The following is a 22,461-nucleotide window of genomic DNA, read 5'->3' as shown; positions in this document are numbered from 1 at the left end:
TGTCTTTCCAGCACATGGCTCACCTGCTCTTGTTGGGAATGATGCCCTTCTCCAGCAGCTGGTTGTCTTTGCCCATACGGATAGCCAGCCAGTTTCCCAGCTTGCCGTCATACAGTGTGTCCACCACTTTGAAGATGTCCCCTCGAGAAAAAGCCAGGCACTGCGGCTGTTCCTTCTCATAGTCAAAGTGAGTCCGTATAAAGAAGGAGTCTCCTCGTCCAGACAGGAGGATGTCTTTGTAAACTAGGACACAAATAGAGGCACTTTTAACACCATCCTAGTTTTTGTGAACATTAGGTGACTAAAAGTAGAATATGGGATCTTGGGATCATTTATGTATGGGACGTTCATGTATGTGTGGTGGCCAAGGACCCTTAACATGGGGAATGCTCGTTTCCTTCAATATAAAGTTCTGACAAATACTGTCCTGAACTGAAAATGGTTCTCCTTTACACGTATCTCAACCACAAGTAAAGTTCTAGCATTTTATAGTATGTTTAGACTCAAAAGTGAAAAGAAATACCTACATTTAAAGATTTCTTTCCAAATGTGGCATAGAAGCATGACGGACATTCTAACAGCTGGCATAGGACTACAAACTGATTCGTGATTTATGTTCATTTCAACTTTAGGCAGACTTATTATTTTTACCACTGTGCTTGTGAAACTTGCCTCTTTACCCAGCATTATCTTTGCAGAAAACCTAAGCAAGTTTTAAAAAAATAAATAAACATTTCTGTATTTCCAAAAGTTTCTTCAATATATAAGGGGCCAAAGTATATTATTGGCAGAAACATCCAATTTTGGCCAAAACCCAACTGGCTGTTCATCAAAATCACACACCGAGACATCCGATGGGTTTTCCCAAGCTGCCATACATGAATTTGTTGGCTTTAAAAGATTTGAATTAAATCTGATAAACAGTGCAATTCATCCTGAGACCCCTGATGTACAGTACACGACAGGACAAAATATAATGCCCTTATTACCTACAAGATACATACAAGACAAAACAGTGGCAAGCAGACAGGACTACAACATGAGCAGTTTGCAACCTCATTGAAAATATATGATTCTTTTTACAACTCTTTCATCCTCATATATACTGTAGAGGAGAAGTAAAAATGTGTAATAAATGTCTAAAAGCAGAACTCTGGTTTGTCACGATTTCTTTATCTGTCTACAAAACCTTCAGAAGTTTTATCTCACAGCAAGCAGGCAGAGAGACCTGGTGAGAGAGAAAGAAAAAGAAAGCAGGAGCTGACAGAAAAGGTCAGTGCTGTTCATCCTGATAGGATGCTGTGAGACTCTGGTTGGACTCCAAATCCAATAACTAACCATGAACCACACAGGCATTAGACAGGGGTGACTACGCACCTGATTAGATATTAAACAAACAGCCTGGGCTGCTCTTAAATCGGTCATGCTTGCTTAGGAATTTCTCCCATAAACACACGCACACCTATACTGAGGGAGCCGTACTCGCGCAGTAACAGAAGCCAGAACTGTTCAATATTTCACTACTGAAGATTTAGTTGTGTATCTGAAAATATGTTTGAAAGACAGAGAAGAGAATCGAGTGCACATGCATATTACACATGCACACATAAAGGGCAGTCTTGGAGAAGCCAGAACTGGGTCACACTGGTTTGTGCCTTTGGGGAACAAGCTGGTGGTCTTGTCATAACTCTTACACACATCAGACGTTTGATCCAGTACATCCTATTAGTTTGCATTCATTTTTTTTATATCATGCACCCACAGTTAACTATGCGCTTAATGACACTAAATCGAGGTCATACGGTCGTAATGTGTGTTGGATGTATTTCGAGTTGAAGAAGTAATGAAATAATACCAATATGTTTTGTTAATATCGATGTGTTCTCCTGTAAAGAAATCGTGCTGACAGTTTGAAGGATAAGCTGACCGAGCATCCATCTGTTATGCTTACACTTGAATTAACTTTAAGGTCATTCATAATGCTATAGTGAATAGAGCTTAATTCTGGATTCCATTAAACCTTAAGGAAAGGGTAAATAACTGGTATTACTTCTCACTGTATTGCCCCAGTGTTGGGAAGTTAAATAAAAACATCCTATTTTTCTTAACACGTTTTCATATCGGTCACATCCTAGCATTTTTACTGATATTGTGTAACAGCGTCTATATGAGGAAGGCGGAAGACTCACCATCAGCTTTGCTCTGTGCCAGTATAGTGATGATGTCTCCTCTGGGGAGCTCCAACAGGAAGAGCACTGCCTCCTCACGTACGATTCCTCGAAAGTCTACATTATTCACCTGCAGGTGAAGATCACAACTGGTTTTATACAAAACACACAAAGTGGTTGAAAAATATGCATCTGGTCATGCTTGTGTCAGTGGGTGCTTTACAGTATGTTTGCATTATTGATTTAAGGAGTTGGACTGACTGGATAGCAAAAGATGTCGGATTTAGTCTCTTAGGTGGTTATTTCTATTGCTTATTTGAGAGCTGCAGTTGTACCTTCATGATCTGGTCCCCAACACGAAGGCCCTCCTCCTCTGCAGGGCTGCCCTCCTGAACACCGGCGATGAAGATGCCCACATCGTTCCCTCCTGCGAGCCGCAAGCCAACGCTCTCCCCTTTCTGGAAGCTCACCATCATAGTATTTGGCCTGAGGGAGAGAGAGAAAGAGGGAGAAAGGGGGTGAAGGATTAGGCCATTATCAAGGACTTCATCATGCGACTCTATCAAGTACTTTTACACATACATGTACGCATCAAAGACAGAAGATTACAAAGATAGTACTAGATCATCTACATGCATCAGTCTGTTTATACCACACTGAACATAAGACTGAACCAAGATAGAACACTTTTTATAATCAATACAAATGTGTAGACTTTTTCACACTATACTGCTTTTTCCATTGGTCCAGTACTAAGACGTATGGTTTTCTTATGTGTTCAGCTATCAGAACCTACTGGTACTCAGCAGCATGGATAGAAACACTGTTCATTACCAAGTAGTTACACATACATGCAACATTGTGCGATTTTTATTCTCTCAACCTGCACAAATGTTTCAGGTGTCTTTATGAGACAAATCAACATAAATGCTTTCATTCATTATCGGAGCATTAGGGCAGTCACGTTTAGAGAGCCTTTTAATATGTTAAACAACCCTCGACTTGGATCTGTTTTACTGCTGTACTAACTTGCGGATATATTATCTATATATCTAACAGGGTTTAGCTTCATGCTATTCTTAGACCCTAACCTATTTTACTAGCATGGGATATATTTTTGATGGAGATTATAAAACAAAATTTGGAAATTTGGAAACTCTTTGGTGAGCCCTTTACCATTCACTGTAGCTAGTTAACTAAAGAAATTTTCATTTAACGGTGTCACAGTGTTCTGTGACGATGACACATTTGGGTGCTAGAAAAAGAAACCCACGTCCTGTTTGTTCCTTTTTAGGCCAGTTCTTGTTTCTATCGTGGAAAAATTTCCGAACCGTTAGCATGTGTTAATCACTTGTACCGGGGAGAAACTCATTAAATGTAAAGAGCTCTGACTCTGAGATAAAGGTTTTCAATCAGCAAGCATTAGGCACAACAATAAACCTTCCCATGCACGTGTGAGGAAGAAAGAGATTATTTATTAAACTTCATGCTAATTTAACAGGGTTTTTACATTACTGGGACTTGCTAGTGAGTATGTGTTTAGCTATGTATATATTGGGGTGAGATTTACGTACATGTATTTTTGTATGCATTCTTGCCAGGATGTGTCTCTGTATTAGACGTGTGTGTCAGGACCGGGAGCGAGACCCAACGAAAGAGTATCTTTGAGAGCAGGCGGAATTGGGTTTACAGTGTCTGCTGGAGAGGCTGGGATTGGTCAAGTGTGTCTTCCAGAGCAGGTGGGATTGGTCAAGACAGTCCTTGCAATATGGGATGTGGGATTAGACTTGAGTGTGATGGGAGAAGGAGAGATTGATCACGAGTGTTTTAGGGAGTGGACATGGTCACGCAGGATCAGGATTGGTAGTGGGTGGGAAGCAGATGAGATGGTATTTAAAATAAAATAAAAAAACCCCAAAAAACAAATACACCTCAAGTGTATATCCACGTATGAGTCAGTGAGTCTATACAATACACCTAGAGTACTCACCCATACATCTCCTCATCCTCAGGGCTTGGTCGCAGCAGAATTTTGGGTGTTTTTCTGATTGGTGCTGGAAATCAATACACATGATGATGTCATTTAGTTTTGGCCTGACATACATCGTTTCTCCTTCAGCTATAAGTGACTTGGCCTGGGATACATATATACAAACCCAGACACTTGTGAACATTTCAACAAAGGACATGCACTTTAAAATCTGTAGTATTAAGAAGAGAGTCTAAAAGGATTTACCCAAAATGCACCCTTTGTAAGCTAATTAAAGAATGTATAAGCATTTAACAGCAGCAGATTCAGTAAGTATAATTTCGTTCTCCTTGTTCAGAACTTTGTGGGCGTGTCAGAGTGCATAATGATTAGTAATGACATCTCAGGGGCAAAATAAAAAAGACCCAACAAATCGGGAAAGGACAGAAATGAGACCACAGAATGTTTAATATATTTATATAAGATTTAAGTTCATGGCGGCAATAACTGCAGCTTGAGAGAGTTGAAAAAGCAGACACATATATATTGTTCATGGTGTTGTGTTAATAGAAAAGGGATGTACCTGGAGGCTCCTCTGGTGGATCTTCATGCTCTATCTGCACTGCAGGTGGCTCTTCTCCGACCTTGTAAGGAGACAATGGTGTCTTGGCCAGCCTGTTCTGGGGCTCTTCTCTGGAAACAAAAGTAGAAACATTTGCCCAGAAGATTAATCTCCTGAATAAATAGAAAGGTTTCAGAAGCAGCGATTTAAAAAGATTTAAAGTTTAATTGAGGAAAAAGGGTAGAAAATCTGTTTCAGGGCAACATTAGATAATCACTGCCTACTAATAACTGGTGTAATAAGTAAAACTCCCTTGTGTACCTGAAAATCAACACTTCCTGCCCAATCAAAATCGAGAATTCAACATAATATATGAACATTTAACTATCCAAAGTACCCTTGAAGAACCTTTTGAAGCCAGTCTACGCTACACAGGAGGTAGGAGATAAGTGGGGGATCTTGGGGGTTCATAGTTATTTGTTTGTTTGTTTGTTTGGAATAGTGGGTTGTGGTGAGCCCTTGGCTTCAAGTCCTAACAATGAGCATACCTGGTACTCTCTCGTGGCAGCTCGTTGGAGGAATGGGAGGAAATGTCGGACTGCCGCGACCTTTGGTCATCTTGTGGTGAATACGATCTGTACGATTCCATTTCAGAGACATCTGAAAGCAAACACAGATGAGAGAGTCAGATGTATTTCATAAGTACTAGCATTCTAAAACCCTCCACCAGACGACCCCCGAGAGAGAGTTTAGCGTTCCCGCTCCCACACACAGCTCTTAAGAGTTATTCACTTTGTGTTAATGTGCCAAGATCTGCCTCGTCATAACACGCTGGAAGATGAGAAACCAGGACGGCAGCTTTGCCAGCACATCCAATGCCACTCGTGATGTTTTGGGGAAAGAATAATCAAAAACGTGGAAAATGGCAGTAAAGTTTCATCAGTATTGAACCTTAAATGAGTTACAAAGAGGCAGAGCAGGGAGAAAGTGCGTGTGTGTGTGAGAGAGAGGTGTGTGTGTAAGAAAGGCCGGTCTGATGAAACAGGACACCCGTTATCCCGCTGAGGAGACGTGTGAGAGACACAGACATATACAGTGAACTGTCTTGGACAGCAGAGCTATTTTGTTCCAGGCAATCTCCATGTATCATATAGTAAAGCTCTACTTTTTCCAGGGTAGTTCAGAAAATTCCTGTTAATTAGAGACGGGTTAACAAACGGCACCGATATGAAGCAGATATTCGGACCAGAGGAGTTAGGTACGATATTCAATCCAGAGATACGAAGCAAGGTAAGAGTGATTGTGTGACAAGCAGAAAGAGAAACACAAGGACACTGATCAGATGAAGGAAAAGGGTGCGAGACAGAGATAGAGAGAGGGAGGGAGTTACTGTGTGGCTGGGTGCTGCTGGTGAACCTAAGAGCATGTCCGCTGCTTTAAGAGAACTCTTCAGCTCCTCACAGTGCCAGCGGTGGCCAGTGCAGCGTGCCTAAAACACACTCTGTTACTTGGCACAAGACACACACACACACACACAGACACACACAGCCATAGATACCAGCCAAGAGCATCTGTGCAGGCCTAAGTGGAGCACTAAATAAGAAAATACAGAAATAGAAATAATGTGTCCACTAGTAGCGGTCATTAATATGTGACCATAGGGATGCACCAATCTGATACTGAGTACAAGTAGATCTCGTACTAAAATGGCAGCTTTTAAATGTTCCGACATGATACACTGACTGACTTTATGCCAGAAAGAGAGAGGCCTTTGCTTCAGGGGACAATCTCACCTGGACATTGTAGACTTGTACCTAAATACAACTGCTGTAATCATAAAGACTGTCCTGTGTTCATCCCAGGACTCTTATTCATTATATTCTCATACTGAACATCATTTTAAACACACTTAGCAGAAACCTAAACCTGAAGAGGACGGGCTTTCTGGTTCTTCTCAAGGTTTCGTCGTCATGCCTTCTCATGGAGTTTTTCCTGAATGTGTAAGAGGCAGAGTATTCTGAATTGGCAAGCAACATGATTGACAGGCTACTAGACACACTCCCGTGTACTAAGTGGTCGGATAATATGCCTACAATATTTTATTGACTCACTGGCCCTACATGTATATTAGGATATTTATTTATTTATTTTTTATTTTTATTTTTTTAAGTGTGTTAATATCTTAATATCCGTATTGGATTTAAACGTGAAAATGGGATCGGTGCATCCCTACTGAAAATTATTTAACTTAATAACTGTTTTAACTGCTAAATGAGTGTGCATATATGAGAGAGAATGAGTCCACTGCTTTTTTTTTTTTTTTTTTTTTAAATTAGAGATGTGTAAAAACGAAACTGTTGGGTGGAGATGTAATTGCAGCCTGTAGGACACACAAGAAAAAAAAGAAGAAAAAAAAACTTCCAAGAAGGGAGAGATAAGAGAGCCGTACGGTCACTCCATACCAAAACCATCTCATCTGTCATGTCTGGCTATTTACATCACACCACTACTGTACATGTCCCTCGCATACACACACCACAGGCATACACACTCAATAATTAACAGAGAGACAGAAAATGCACACACAAGACACCATAGAAAATAGTAAGAAAACACACACACACACACACACACACACACACACACACACACACACACACCCACCCACCCACCCACCCACAGATGATGATTAATCCAATCATGTGATCGGTTGTAGACTGGTAATTAGGGATTACACATTGAGAGGCTTACAAGTAAACACATCACCTCTGTTGGAAGTCAGCTGTTATTTAGTAAAGGTCAGGGGTTAAAACCTGCCTGAAAATCTTCTAAACAGTTAACCATATACAGGTAACATAGAGAGACATTTTTAACCAGTAGTAATCTTCACATATATAATCTATGCTGTATTGGTCACATGACCTCTGCCCTACCTATCAGACTTCCACCCCTACAACAAAACCAAGAGGAAGTCGTAAAGCTTTGTTTTGCCCTTAAATACATGTCTGACCCCAAAACTAACATTCCTTGTGAGTATTTGGGGAAAGCCACAGTCCATAGTCAAGGCACAGAACAAAAGCTTAGATGTTACATTGGGGTAAACAGCACACACTGCAGTGAGCATATTACAGTATAGTACTCACATCAGTGTTGCTTGACTATGAGAGTATGCTACATCATCTTTCCTGCTAATAATTGCAGCAGTAATAAACATGTTTTTGTGAACATCGACAAAAATAAATAAATAAAAAAGATATAGTCCTCTCCCACTGGCCTTTATTTACCAAAAGGAAAATAAGTCAACACACAGGATTAACAATGGATAAAATAGTTTATTGATTAGGACGGATATTAAAAACTGTTAGCAAAAATATATGTGCACAAAACGTAGGGGTTTCACAAATATATTAAGTGCATGGGCTTGAAAGCTTTACAATTCAGCTAAGGCACAAGTCAATAATAAAGATTAATGGTAACCGGACAGTGTGTGCTGCAGTGTCTCTGATGTCCTTCTGCTAAAAGTATGACATATTATCTGTAAAATAAAAAGAACAGAAATTGCTCTTGTAGAACCAGTACATTTTCAGATCAGTGCAGCTCTCTGGCTATCAACCTGCTTAGGGGGTCCAAGAATAATGAAGCAAATAATAACGAGAAGCATAAAACGGTTGAAATTGTGACCATGGGCGGCCACTAATACTGAGAACCCACGAATACACACATGTATAAGTCATATATTTCAAGAAATGTATCTAGCATATACAGTATGTGTATGATATTTACCTGATGTAATTAACCTGATCTGTGTGTTTTATATTAAATCATGATGCAGCAGGCTGAACAGATCAAACATCACAGACTATGAATGCTGATTTAAATCTATTTAAAAACACTCATTGGAATATCAAAGGCACAACCCGATTATAATTAGCATTAGTATTGTGATATAATAACCAGACCATGGAGCTTTGAATGCTAGGCTTCACCATTCTTTAATCAGAGTTTTTTTTTTTAGGGGTGAGAAAAAAAAAATTGATTCTTTGATGCACTTCTATTCTCTCTTTAAACAATTCTGTATCGACGTACAGTTGTCCCTAATCCAATTTTTTTACATTTATATTTTCAATGAAAAAAAAAAACACTGTTGTGAAGCAGGTCATAATAAAAGGAGGTCAATTGCAAGCTCCAGGGCTTTTGCTTAGCTGGAGCCAAAGTAAAACATTTTAATTTTTGCTTTAAATGTATAATTTTTTTTTTATTTTGTTTTAATCCATCGTGTATAGACTTGAGACTGCATTGAGAACGCTGCAAAAATCACCATCTTGGCAAGTAAAAACATCTGAATATCCTGAATATAGACAAATTTACATGATCTTTCTTATTATAAGATTACAATAAACCAAGTATAAAAAAAACATTGTCAAGATTAAAATTGATAATATAGTGTAAAATTTCTAAAAGATTTGTTTGTTTTTTTTAAAAAGCATCTAAAATCAGGCGGAATAATAATAAATTTGCTCATATTTAAGATATTTTCACTTGCTAAGATGTGTTATTTGATTGCAGAAAACCGTTTCAGAACCGAATCATGGCACCCTGAATCAAACACACTGAATACTTGTGTTTCTGTTGTGCTGACATCATTTAATATTATAGCTCCAGTCCAGGTAATAAATGGGCTATACGAATAAAAGTTTAATATAGCGATGCTTGTAAAGCTGAATTAATGAGCTACGGAGATCTTCGGTCCAGTATAAGATAGCACAAAATAAATCACGTCGATCAATGATCCGCTCCAGAGTGTACTCACCGTCAGGCTCGGAGTCGCTGTCTGCCAGGGCCGGGATGCGGACCAGGATCTGCCTGTGGTCCCTCTGCACCACCAGCTGAAGTTTCCCTCGAGACTTCTCGATCAGCTTCCCCGCATCACTCAAAGAAAGGTTCTCCGTCACCGTCCCGTTAATCTGTCCCACAGCAAACAAACTAGTTAAAGGTATTGCTAAGGGGCTTCATGCTGTTTTTTTTTTTTTTTATACAAAAACTTTTAAAAAATCTATAAAAATCCATAAAAGACCCAAAGAAAGAAGATGAGAAGAAAAGCACGGACAAATAATCTGTGGTGTGAAGGAAACACTGTCTATCTGTGACGGTTCTGTGTCAAAATTCCTATGTGAATGTGAAAGGTTGTAATTTTATATAAAACTGAAAAATTTCTAGATCATTTTACATGTGCCATTTCACCCATATATGTGAATGCTTCTCTCGTGCAAATCGATTTTCACATATTCAGGTCATACTTTATATATCCCAATGCAGACTTTGCATGGAGAGGTTTAACAGTTTGTACACATGGGTCATAGTTTTGTTCAGCCCCGCCTCCTCAGATCTTATCGGATTATTATAGTCTACATTAACACAACCAGGCTGAAGTGACACAAAACCTGCCTTAATGTGACACAGATATGCTTTATTTCAGGACTGTTTGGACACAAAAACATGGCATAAGACCTCCACTTTCATGTGTGATCCTAGTGAGACATGAATGAGAATTAATGTACTACCCCCCCCCCCCCCCCCCCCCCCCCATGCACATGTGCAGATCTGGGCATAAATTTGAAATTGTGCAATGAAGCTTGCAATGTGAATGTCGCTGTATAGTGAACTATTTATGGAGTTTTACATTCAAAATGGTCTAATAGTGAAATGTTTGTCAAAAACTTTGAGGTGTTCTGTGCTTTGGCAGAATAACCACTGATTTGTAAATGCACCAAGAATGATTTAAAGACATAAATTGGGATTACTGCTTCAGTAAATAGACTGTACCTGACATACTCGAGTTATAGTCACAGTAACAGATTAACTGTTAAAGTGTTAAATGACTTTTTGACAGAAAAGTAACTCCAATAGGTCTGCTAGGTACCTTGAGAATGATGTCACCCTCTTGCAGGTTCCCGTCTCTGGCAGCCAGTCCTGTGCTGGTCATCTCCTTGATGAAAATCTGGCTGCCCAACCGAAGACCATACTCTTTAAGAAAAGATTGAAACTTCAGTTACTCACTGTTTAGTTAATCCTGACCTCAACCACAACGACTACATCATTAAGGACTTGGCATGACTACAACCCAGCAAACCCTGAGGCAAATGCCACCAAAGTCCAACAAACAGCCAGGGACTGAAAGCCAATCAAATCAAGCCTAAATGTAGAGTACTGACTGAACAGCCTCAATAAAGCTTTCCATTTCCTGTAGATCATTTATTATCCAATGGTATGCTAAATGAAAAAATTAATTGTCCAATAAAATAAGCATCAAGGTGCTGCCTGGTGCAAGCTGTTGTTTACCATTTCAGCTCTGACATTTCTATGTTCTATGAACAGCTATTTTCTGCCCTTGCATCACATATACAGTAAAAGATATTCTAGAGTCTGGCGTTTTTTATTCTCTCTCGTGGCACAAGGCGACTATTACTTATAGCAGGAGAATGATATGACGGCCTTTCCTGATTCTAAAAACATTTATGGCTCTAAATTCAAAACCAGGTACAGCACACAACCAATTATGTAACGATCTTAGCAGCACCTTAGCAGCTTTTCCCCACAACCTTCAGTGTACTTTCAGAGCACATAGATCTCAGTGAGGGTTGAACAAACAGTGGCCTTTTCTACAGCTGTAATGAGATGGAGTGGTACTGAGTGCGTTGCCAGTGGCTCAGACTACATGCTGTGAACTGCTGGTGAAAAGATGAGAGGAGACAGGGCGTTACAAGCAGAATCACAAGACAAGTTCGCTTCCTGCCAATCGCTTGGCCAAATATAAATCAGATTAAAATATCCTGATTGCCAGCGGAGATAAAATCTCTATCCAGGTACATGGGACACCAGAGAGAGAGAGAGCACTTGCATAATAACCACCTTTGCAAAAATGTTGTAGACCTATTTTCTTAAAACTGGTCGTCATAAATGAACAACTGTGTTCCCCAGGGAACACACCACTGCACAGCTCAGCACTTTCCGTGCAAAAATACACCTGATCCAGCTTACAAAGAGCTTGACGATTAGCTGCTGTTAAATCTGAGAAACATCAAACACTAAACTGTCACCAGAGAAAATAAAGGAAGTAAATAAAGGAAATAAAGGCCTGGAAATAAAGGAGGACTACTTTCACTATATTCCTAAATTCACCTCCCTAGCGAATTAGCTGCCATTCATAGGACTCCAGGACTGGAACTAAGTAACATTTTTGAGTAAAGTCTCACCCTCATTGGACCTGTTTTTCACAAGCAGGACATTGACCGGTGGCTCCAGCGGCTCCTGGTAACCTTGATCTCTCTCACGCCCCCTACTAGGTGAAGGTGAGTCCTTCTGCAACTGATCTCTACTGTAACTCCTCATCATCCTGTCCGGCTCATATCTCTTCGGGTCGTAGCCTGGCGCTGGACTGCCCCCGCCACCGTAACCAGCCCCGTGGCCACGGCTCTGCTGCCCATGGTAGCGTGGCTCAGGGCTGACACTGCGGTCCAGGCTCCGTCCCCGGCTCCCATCCCTGCGGTAGTTCCCAACTGGGCTGGGTGATCTGTCTGTGCTGCGACCCCGGCTGCGGTACTCGTGCTCCAAAGTGCCACGGTGCCGCTCTGGTCCACGCGGGTAGCCCAGTCCACCGTTGCCCCTGGGGTAATCCGAATCTGGATCACTGTGTGTGCTGCGGTTATCTTCAGGGTAGTAGCTGGACAGGTTGTAGTCCCGGCTGTCCCTGTCTGGGGAAGGAGGACGCTTGAGGACGGCAACTTTGCGAGGTCTTTTCACAGTCTGTAAGAAAACAGGTGTTAATCTAATATAAAATCACATTTCAACAGATATGATGCTTAGAAAAAGCCGCAGAGGTGTACCAGAACCAAGCAAGATTTACACCGAATTTCTTAGAAGACGACTTACTATTTTAGCCACTTTCCCACATTTTCGGAGTTGCTGTACAGCAAAGGAATGAGACACGTTGTCCATGGGAATGCTGTTGACCTGTATAACCCGGTCATTCTCACTGCCAAACAGCACAAAAACATGCAATCAAATTCTTTTTTTCAGAGCAAACTGAAGGTACCAGTTTGGGGTTGATGCTTGGCCCCAGTCTGGGAGGTTTCTGACGTGTGAGACCAGAAAAAGAGAGGAGACGTACTACAGTAAGCCATCAGCTGGGCCTCCCTGCAGGACATCAGACACGATGATGGATGTCTCACCGCTGTCTACGTTGGGATTGTCTCTGCCACCAGACACAGCAATTCCAAACCCCATCTTGGAGTCCTTAGAGACAGAATGGAAATATGAGGAGAAGAAAACTGCTCTCAAGTTTAAAGCTCTCCTACTGTAATGTCTCTTGTCCTGATCAAATCATAGATCACAGATATTAAGACAGTGATACAGGAAGACATTAAGATTCTAATAACCAGAGATGGTGAGGCAGTTAGGCAGTGTGATGGTCGAGCAGTTAGACGAGATTTGTGCTTTAGGCAGTATCTGAACACACTGGCAGCATTAATCTCCTGTTCAAACTCACTGCAAGGTGGCATCGGTACAAAACCCAGCTCTGGCCTGTACTTTATCACTGCCCTGCTCTTCACAAACAGCCTCACTGTCTGCAGCAAGCAATTTGCAGTATCATTTTAGAGCTGTACGTTGGGAAATACAGCATAATGACTGTCTATTACTCCCAACCAGACCAAAACTAATCTCTTCAAGCTTAATTAGGTCAGCAGAGAACGTAACGACGAGACTGGGAGGATGGTAAATGGTACAACTGTGGCAGATCTTTTACTGCTGATGTATAGCTCAGTGAGTAAAAAAACTATAATTAAAATAATATCTAATCATTCAAAAGAAGTGTCTGTACAGCATTTGTGCATGTGTTTTGGTGGTGTGATGTTGAAAAGAACACTGGGGTTGTGCTGCTTTGAAAATCTGAGTTTCAATCCAGTTAATTTTGACTGGTTTAACTCCCACAAAAATAGCTGACTATGCCTTTCAGGCATAGGTGCACCAGTCAACTACTGAAGAGCCAAGGTCCAGTATTGTTTGGTGGTTTCCATGCTCTAACACACCTGATTTGGTTTAGTACGGCATGGTGGGACAGCAGGTAGTGTTGCCACCTCACCACCTCGCCACTACACGGTCCCCAGTTTGATCCTGAACTTGGGTTACTGTTTGCATTTTGCATGTTTTTAACATCTCCGTGTTTCCTCCAGGTATTCAAGCTTCCACCCACCTCCCAACTATCCTGAATTACCCTTAGATGTGAGTGAGTGTGTAAATGTAAGGAACGCCCTGAGACAGTCTGTCATTCCATCCAGGGTATAGTCCCACCTCGGCTCCTGATCCACCACAACCGTGGTTACTGAAGATGAATAAATGCAATAGTTTAGTAGGTGTGTTAAAGCAGAAAAATAACCAACCAAATAACCTACTCGCTCAAGTCCTAGCTTTGTTCTATGGGGAAAGTAACAAGGTATCAGGCTGCTGGTTATAGATCACCCTGCTGTTCCAATAAGACCTCCATCATGCCCTTGAGCAAGACATTTATGTATGTATTTACAGTATGGAAAGAGACATGGTGTTGACTCGAAACATTTTCATTGGTCAGTAAGATTAGAGTGAGTGTAAAACTGGAGCAAAACCTGACAGTCTAGCAACACTATGATAAGTGCAGACTATTGATTAGGCGGATAAATAGGGATTTTAAAAGCCGTCATGGGAAATCGCTGTGAGCTCTGCCAGCTTCCTGCTCAGTCCAAACCTCCCCAATTTCAAACTGCATCCTGCAACTGCTTCCTCCCTCTGCCCTGGTCACCATGTTCCTGAGAAAGAACAAGATCCCCCTTGATGTGGAACACCCACTGCACATGTCAACATGCTTAACCACTTCCTCAATATATTATACATGAAGATGGCAGGAAATAGTTGGTCAGGAAATGGATGCGTGTGTTTACATGGGTGGTTGTGAAAAGCTCTGGCCAGCTGGGTGATTTCTAATCCTGAAGATGAGAAGAGCTTTTCCTGTGTGGCTAGAGGACAGATAAATGGAGCTGGATCTCTGAGAGAGTCAGGAAAAGGAAAGCAGAAATTCGCAGCATGCCTGCCTGACACATGAACTGATAAGACAGTTGGAATGGAGGAAAGAGAATAGGAATAACACATGTAAATAAAGCATAGCAAGCCTTACCCGCTGTAGAGTCACAGTGTACTGCTCCCACACCGTCTCCTCCATTCCTGAGCTCTGTAGAGAAACATATGAATATTAATATCATCTTAATGACGTACAAACAAAATATTACTCACTGGTTGTGAATATGTATGAGTGGCAGCACACAGGGGTATTTGCATTAGGCTGGACCAGTGCTCATGGTCTCATAGCAAGATTTGTACATTCCAACTTCTGAGCTTTTGTTTAGTTATTCATTTTACATCACTATAAAACAAAAACATATAACGTAGCCAGTCAATTGAAAGTAGTAATTTTTGTTGTTTTGTCCCTCTACTCCAGGTTTTTTAAGCAGAAAGTATTTATAGACCTAAACCTATCATATAATTTCAAAGATACCTAAAACAAACTGACCACTCAAAATGCCACATAATGGATCGAAATAGTTTTTTCTCCATTCATTTATTCTATTTACATTTCCCAGCCCTGAAATTAGCTCCACACCTTTATTTGCTTGACACAGTGTTACATAAGAATAAGAATAAGAATAAAAGCCATATCTAAACTTGAGGGACCAAAAGTTAGTGAAAATGACTGGTAGATGACAGTAGTGAACAACTGAAGGATAATTTCCATTCATTAAAAAAAAAAAAAAAATGCTAAACAAATTAAAAACATCAATGTGGATATAGATATTCTATATATGCTTGGTAGATTACCATGAAGAAAAGTATGAACCACCGGAAAGGCCCAAGAACCAAACGTCCAGGTTTGGTATTTAAAATGCAGATTTGTTGAGTAAAGTCTGGACAAGACAGATGAGACAAACATCAAGCTCTACCAGAGTGATTGATCGAACAAGAATACAAGATTAGGTAAACCTAAACACAGCCATTTTATTTAATAATAGGTTAATATATTCACTTATGGTCCTCTCGGTTTCGGGCCTATGTGTAACAGGGATGTGATTCCTGTTTGATTTCCCCAACATAGATGTTATTATCCTCATATTTGGGCTGCACTTTCACTTCCTAGTCATGATTTCATTGAGAATCTAACGAGCAGGACTAAAGAGACAAAACAACAAAACTCCAGTGTTGTCCAATTATATGACTTTATGAACTGTTCTTTATATTCAAATTATTTAAAATAACTCAAACAGAGCACTTGTTCAATATTTTTCCTGTATTGACCAAAGCAGTGCAGATGAAAGGAAAAGGGATGTACTATTGGTAGCAGTACAGTCTGATGGATGGTCCTGCTGTCTCTTTGTTTTACACAAGTTCATGGACATTTTTGTGTTTTTAATGAGATCAATTTGGTACAGAGTGAGCGAGAGAGAGAGAGAGAGAGAGAGAGGGAGAGACGGAACACTCCAGAATGATTTTATGTGAACTAATTTGACTGTACTGCTGCCCTTGTGTCCTCTGTGAACAAAGCTACAGTTCTCAAATCAAAAACTACTCATACACACAAAGACACACACACAGCTCGAGGGTGCCAATGTTCCCAGATAAGCAGACAGACATCTGTGTCAATATGATGACCTGGGAGCCAATCACAAACCCAGTATCATGCACAAACTCTTCCATCAGTGTACCACCACAAAACACGATCCACTCAAACTCCGCAATCAGAGTACCACCGGAAAAAACGAGCATCTCAAACTCTGCAATCAGAGTACCATCGGAAAAAATGAGCATCTCAAACCCCGCAATCAGAGTACCACCGCGAAACCTGAGCATCTCAAACTCCGCAATCAGAGTACCATTGGAAAAAATGAGCATCTCAAACTCTGCAATCAGAGTACCATCGGGAAAAATGAGCATCTCAAACTCCGCAATCAGAGTACCACGGCAAAACATGACCATCTCAAACTCCACAATCAGAGTACCATCGGAAAAAATGAGCATCTCAAACTCCTCAATCAGTGTACCATCGGAAAAAATGAGCATCTCAAACTCCGCAATCAGAGTACCACGGCAAAACATGACCATCTCAAACTCCACAATCAGAGTACCATGGCAAAACATGAGCATCTCAAACTCCACAATCAGAGTACCACCGGAAAAAATGAGCATCTCAAACTCCTCAATCAGAGTACCACGGCAAAACATGAGCATCTCAAACTCCACAATCAGAGTACCATGGCAAAACATGAGCATCTCAAACTCCACAATCAGAGTACCACGGCAAAACATGAGCATCTCAAACTCCACAATCAGAGTACCACGGCAAAACATGAGCATCTCAAACTCCACAATCAGAGTACCACGGCAAAACATGAGCATCTCAAACTCCACAATCAGAGTACCATGGCAAAACATGAGCATCTCAAACTCCACAATCAGAGTACCACCGCATAACATGACCATCTCAAACTCAACAATCGGAGTACCATGGCAAAACATGAGCATCTCAAACTCCACAATCAGAGTACCACGGCAAGACATGAGCATCTCAAACTCCACAATCTGAATACCACGGCAAGACATGAGCATCTCAAACTCCACAATCTGAGTACCACCGCATAACATGACCATCTCAAACTCAACAATCGGAGTACCACCGGAAAACATGACCATCTCAAACTCAACAATCGGAGTGCCACTGTAAAACATGAGCATCTCAAACTCCACAGTCAAACAATACAACTGTATGCTCACCTACTGCAGGTGGTTCTATTAAAAATGTATGACCCCTAAAAAAAGACCCCTAAATCTCTCAACTAATCATCTTACTTCCAACAGCTGCATCAACAGAAGAAAGAAATAGAAGCTTCACACAAAAACATTTATAAAGCATTATATAACTCAGCTTTATAATCTAGACTGCACAAACTAAAACCTTTTCTCAGAACTAACCACATAACACAACTGGTTATATAACGACCCTCCCTCCTTTTGAATGTCACAACAAAACACCAGATTACCAAGATGTTCTAGATGGAAAATCTGAAAGCTAGATAAAAATTGAGTGTAAAATGTCACTTTGCCAGGTTTTGGATAGTGAACTTCAGATTTGGAATTTTGTTCCCAAAGTCACAATTAAGGTTTAAAAAAATAAAAATAAAATATTAGCATACTAATCTGTTAAGGTCACCATTTTGAACTGGTTTCTCGACAGACACATTGGGGTTCTTTTTAAATGCCACCGCTTCCGTAAAAAGTTTGTACTTCAGTTCGTTCTCTCTCTCTCTCTCTCTCCCCATCTTGAGAACTAACCCAGAAACCCCAGTGCTCAAGAGCGCAGCTCTCAGCTCTTACTTAAGGAAAGTAATCAGAATAAGGTCAGGTCTCTGATCTCCAGCATGGTGCTCAGGCTGCTCGAATCCCTGCAGCGCTCACAAGCACATGTATGTGGCGCTGAGCCAAGCTGACAGACACTTATCTTGCAGATTTTTATTCTTTTTGCTTCCTGGACAAGGCTGATTTTTTATACACTTCATGATGTACACGTGCATATTCATGGAACTATCCAACCGGCCAATAATGTGGCAGCAGTGCACTGCATAATATCACGCAAACAGACGCTCACTAAAAACTGGACAGTTTGAAAAAAGAGCAAATATTCTAGTTCCGGTGAACCTGTTCCCACTGTAGCCTCAGATTCCTGTTCTTGGCTGACAGGAACCCAATGTGGTGTTTCTGCTTTTGTCGCCCAGCACCGTCAACGTTCATTGAGATGCTTTTCTGCTCAGTATGGTTATGTTACTGGAGCCTTCCTGTCTGCTCAAACCTGCCTGGCAATTCTTCTCTGACCTCCATCAACAACAAGGCTTTTCCACCCGCAAAACTGCCGCTCAATGGAGGTGTCGTTCCCCCTCCACCACTACCCCACACACACACTATTCAGTGTAAACTCTATAGACTGTTGTGCGTGAACAAAAACACAGGAGATCAGCAGTTTCTGAAATACTCAAACCAGCCCATCTGGCACCAACTACCATGCCATGGTCAAATTCACTGAGATCACTTTTTTCCTGCATTCTGATGTTTGATGTGAACATTAACTGAAGCTCATGACCGGTATGAGCATGATTTAATGCACTGCGCTGCTTCCACAGGATTGACTGATTTGGAAATACATGATCTCTGGATAGAATTAGGGCTTAATGCTATAATCTCATGATACCTATAAACACGACAGTATCTCTCTACCTCTACTGCTGCAGACTGGCAGGTGTATGTGTGTGTGTGTTTGTGTGTGTGTGTGTGTGTGTGTGTGTGTGTGTGTGTGTGTTTATGTGTTATGTTCCTGCTACATCATCCACAATGCAGAAGAAGCCCAGCGTATTAGCACAGACCTCTGCAGTCTACACTACCTAGCATTTGACTATGGCTACACAAAATACAAAGAGCTGCTGCAATCGTTTCACACACACACAGACACACGTAGCCTAAATAGTACATATGTACATAGCACGTAACCTAGAAACCTGAAACGTGCACGCCCACTCATACAAACATCATTACAGCTGGTAATTCCCATGGCTCTAGTCTTAACTAATCCCACACCTGATGTCCAACCTTGTATCCTGCTCGTTTTGCGTGCCTGCATTAGTGGCAAAGCTGTGAGACTGAAGAAGAAGGAGTGAGAGCACTCCGGCGCTGATGCTGATCAAGCAGGAAACATGGATCTCTCAGCAAACATCACATAAATAACATGTCAAGGCCAGTGTGAGGCCATAAAAAGGCTACAGCACACAAACACAAACACAGCTGGCAAAGCTAAAAATTCACTTTCTACCCGAGAGACACGGAGCCACACACACCTGCTTCCGTGCCCTTACGCAATGGAAATGCAGTGCAATATACTGCAAAATATAATCTAATATTATTCAGGATTTACTAATATCAGGGTCATTCCTCATATGCGGTATTTCCAATATTACTAACTGAAGCCACTCTCGCCATTGTACAGTACATGTCTGTGTGTTTCTGTGTATGACCCCAGTCATACGTCTACCATAACAACAAAATAAACACGACTACGATCTCCTACTGAAAACTTCCTCAATAAACTATGATTTTCAAGAATATTTCATGAATATTTCAATATTTCAGTCAATATTTCCCCCGCCCCCCCATCTCACACGACAAGCGTTTGCCAATGATTACAATTTTTTCATTAAAAACCCCCCTCATTGTATGTTTTATCCTTTTACGGTTACATATAATCTTGAGGAATGTCCACCGAACAACTTAGCGTTTATGTTATAGCAGCCAGAAACTCCAGATTTATTAAGGCATAAAAAGTGCAGCTTGTTACTTAAAAACCACGAAGAACAACGTTGTTCGTCCTTAGTGCTGACATTGGAGTCTCCGTCCATAAACAGCGCCTTACGGAAAACTTCACCACATCGATAATTAGATAAATTTGCTGATACGAGATAATCGGGCCTTCTCATTCCCATCTTGTTATGTTCTGTCTTGTACCCATGCTTCCTAACAAAATGGAGTAAACCCATAATTAATTTCCTCTGAAGAATAGAACAGTCCTCTTTATTAGGAACACCTGTACGTCTGCCCATTATCTAATGAGCCAATCATGTGGCAGCAGCACAAGGCAAAAATCATGCAGATACAGATCAAGCGCGTCAGTTAATGTTCACAGCAAACATCAGAATGGGGGGAAAAGCGCGATCTCTGTGACTTTAACCGTAGTATGGTTGTCGGAGCCAGATGGGCTGGTTTGAGTGAGTATTTCATAAACTGCTAATCTCCTGGGATTTTCCTCTCTCTCTCTCACACACACACCACTCTCTAGAGTTTACACAGAATGGTGCGAAAAACAAAAAACCTCCGGTGTGCGGAGGGTCTGCAGGCTGAAACACCTTGTTGATAAAAGAGAGATCAGAGGAGAATGACCAGACTGGTTTGAGCTGACAGGAAGTCTGTAGTAACTCCCATAAGCATTCTTTACAACCGTGGTGAGCAGAAAAGCATCTCAGAACGCACAACACATCAAACCTTGAGGTGGATGAGCTACAACAGCAGAAGACCACATCACTGCATAAATGAGCAGGTGTACAGGTATTCCTATTAAAATGACCAGTGAGTGTATATGTATTCAGGATAACCCCCTTGCACCATAAGCCATGTAATCCCTTGACGTCCAAATGGTAACACATAAGGAATGACCCAGATGTCAGTGTATACACTTCCCCTACTATATAGTATACACCGTCTGGCAAAAATTCATCTTTATCAGCAGATACAGGTACGTACAGGACAAATATTGGGCAAATACTGATAATATGAATGATCGGTGCACCCCGAAGTGAATCTCTCTGCAAAGCCAAGCGGTGTGCAGAACTTTATACACTGATCATACAGACACAACATGGAGATTCAGGCTCGGAATCGTTTTACACAAACACAGCATCTGAATGGCAGCGAGAGTACAGTCACGTTAGAGACGCGCAGCAGTGCGGTGCACGGTTTCAGTCCAAACTCAGTCGTATAAAGTACACTACAAACACACACTGATGGATGGCCGAGCCAGAGTACAGGCCACGGGCTGCAGAGGCACAGACTATTGCAGTGTCAGAGTTCAAATCCTATGTACACACACACACAAACACCCACACACACTCAAAGAGCATTACAGCAGAGGAATCTGACTGTGCGCTATGCGACAGCAGATACTGAAATCCACAAACACATTCCAGGATGCATAAAGACAGACTCCTAAATTTTGTATTCCAGCATCATCACCATCACTGCTGCTCCATGCTACACACACATATCTCACTCCCTGCTCTGGTTCAATTCCAACACCACAAACAACCAAAAGGGGCATGCACAACAAAACAACTAAGTTGAATAATGGTTAAACAAACAAATAAACAAACAATCTCTTCTGCCTTCTTTTACTTTCCCAACGCACACGTAACCCGACACTACAGACACTCGGAGACAAACTCCAGAGCTGCATTGACTAGCACATCAAAAAGCACTTTCCGCACAAATCAACTTGCTATGAGGGGGAGGGGAGGAGGAGACGCTGCCTGAGGAGGGTTTAATCATCCCCGGAGGATGGAGCGACCGCGATATTCTCTCTCTCTCTCTCTCTCTCTCTCTACGCCCCCACCAGTCTGAGCAGGCATGGTGGTGCCCGACTGGGGGCATAGAGGATGATGAAGTCGTCTCTGAGCGGCCGGCTCTCGGCCCGCACCTCCACACGCACTGTCCGGCCGCCGGTGGCTCTCCGCAAACACACGCAGCAGTTCCATGGCAGCCAGTCCACGCTCATCTCTCCCCATGGCCGCCCCTGCTCCAATCTCATTAGGAGCTGTGGCGGAGCGGATCAGGAGCTCGAGAGAGAGAGAGAGAGAGAGAGAGAGAGAGAGAGAGAGACGGAGAGGGAGGAGGGAGGAAGAAGGGGAGGGTGAGATCGACAAGGAGAGAGGGAGGGAAGGAGGGAGGCAGTGAGGCTAAAAATAAAACTCACAGAGCCTTGGCGAGTCCTGACTGATCGGACGGCGCGAGCCCACTTTCAGCACAGTGCCGTTTTCATGGGCAGATCCGTAAGCCAAGCTCAGCCGTCTGTTGGCTACTGGCCTCACACACACACA

At 41.7% G+C, this 22,461-nt stretch overlaps 1 protein-coding gene across 3 annotated transcripts in view; it reads right to left on the bottom strand.

The window, feature by feature from the left end:
* LOC108265610 (tight junction protein ZO-2) overlaps positions 1–22,461 on the bottom strand; it is a 57,629-nt gene that overhangs the window by 9,796 nt on the left and 25,372 nt on the right. For all 3 annotated transcript variants that reach the window (XM_017468148.2, XM_017468149.3, XM_047155712.2), the window contains exons 2-13: positions 14,904–14,957; positions 12,867–12,991; positions 12,629–12,731; positions 11,953–12,502; positions 10,620–10,723; positions 9,510–9,663; positions 5,248–5,359; positions 4,721–4,830; positions 4,159–4,222; positions 2,504–2,654; positions 2,190–2,298; positions 24–243 (exon numbers count right to left, since the gene is read on the bottom strand). In XM_017468148.2, coding sequence (XP_017323637.1) covers positions 24–243; positions 2,190–2,298; positions 2,504–2,654; positions 4,159–4,222; positions 4,721–4,830; positions 5,248–5,359; positions 9,510–9,663; positions 10,620–10,723; positions 11,953–12,502; positions 12,629–12,731; positions 12,867–12,991; positions 14,904–14,957 — 1,856 coding nt within the window. The remainder of the gene's footprint in view (positions 1–23; positions 244–2,189; positions 2,299–2,503; positions 2,655–4,158; positions 4,223–4,720; positions 4,831–5,247; positions 5,360–9,509; positions 9,664–10,619; positions 10,724–11,952; positions 12,503–12,628; positions 12,732–12,866; positions 12,992–14,903; positions 14,958–22,461) is intronic.

The sequence above is a fragment of the Ictalurus punctatus genome, chromosome 5 (assembly GCF_001660625.3).
Source record: "Ictalurus punctatus breed USDA103 chromosome 5, Coco_2.0, whole genome shotgun sequence".
NCBI lineage: Eukaryota > Metazoa > Chordata > Actinopteri > Siluriformes > Ictaluridae > Ictalurus > Ictalurus punctatus.
Note: the sequence above shows the minus strand (reverse complement) of the source record. Positions and strands in the feature narration are given on the sequence as shown.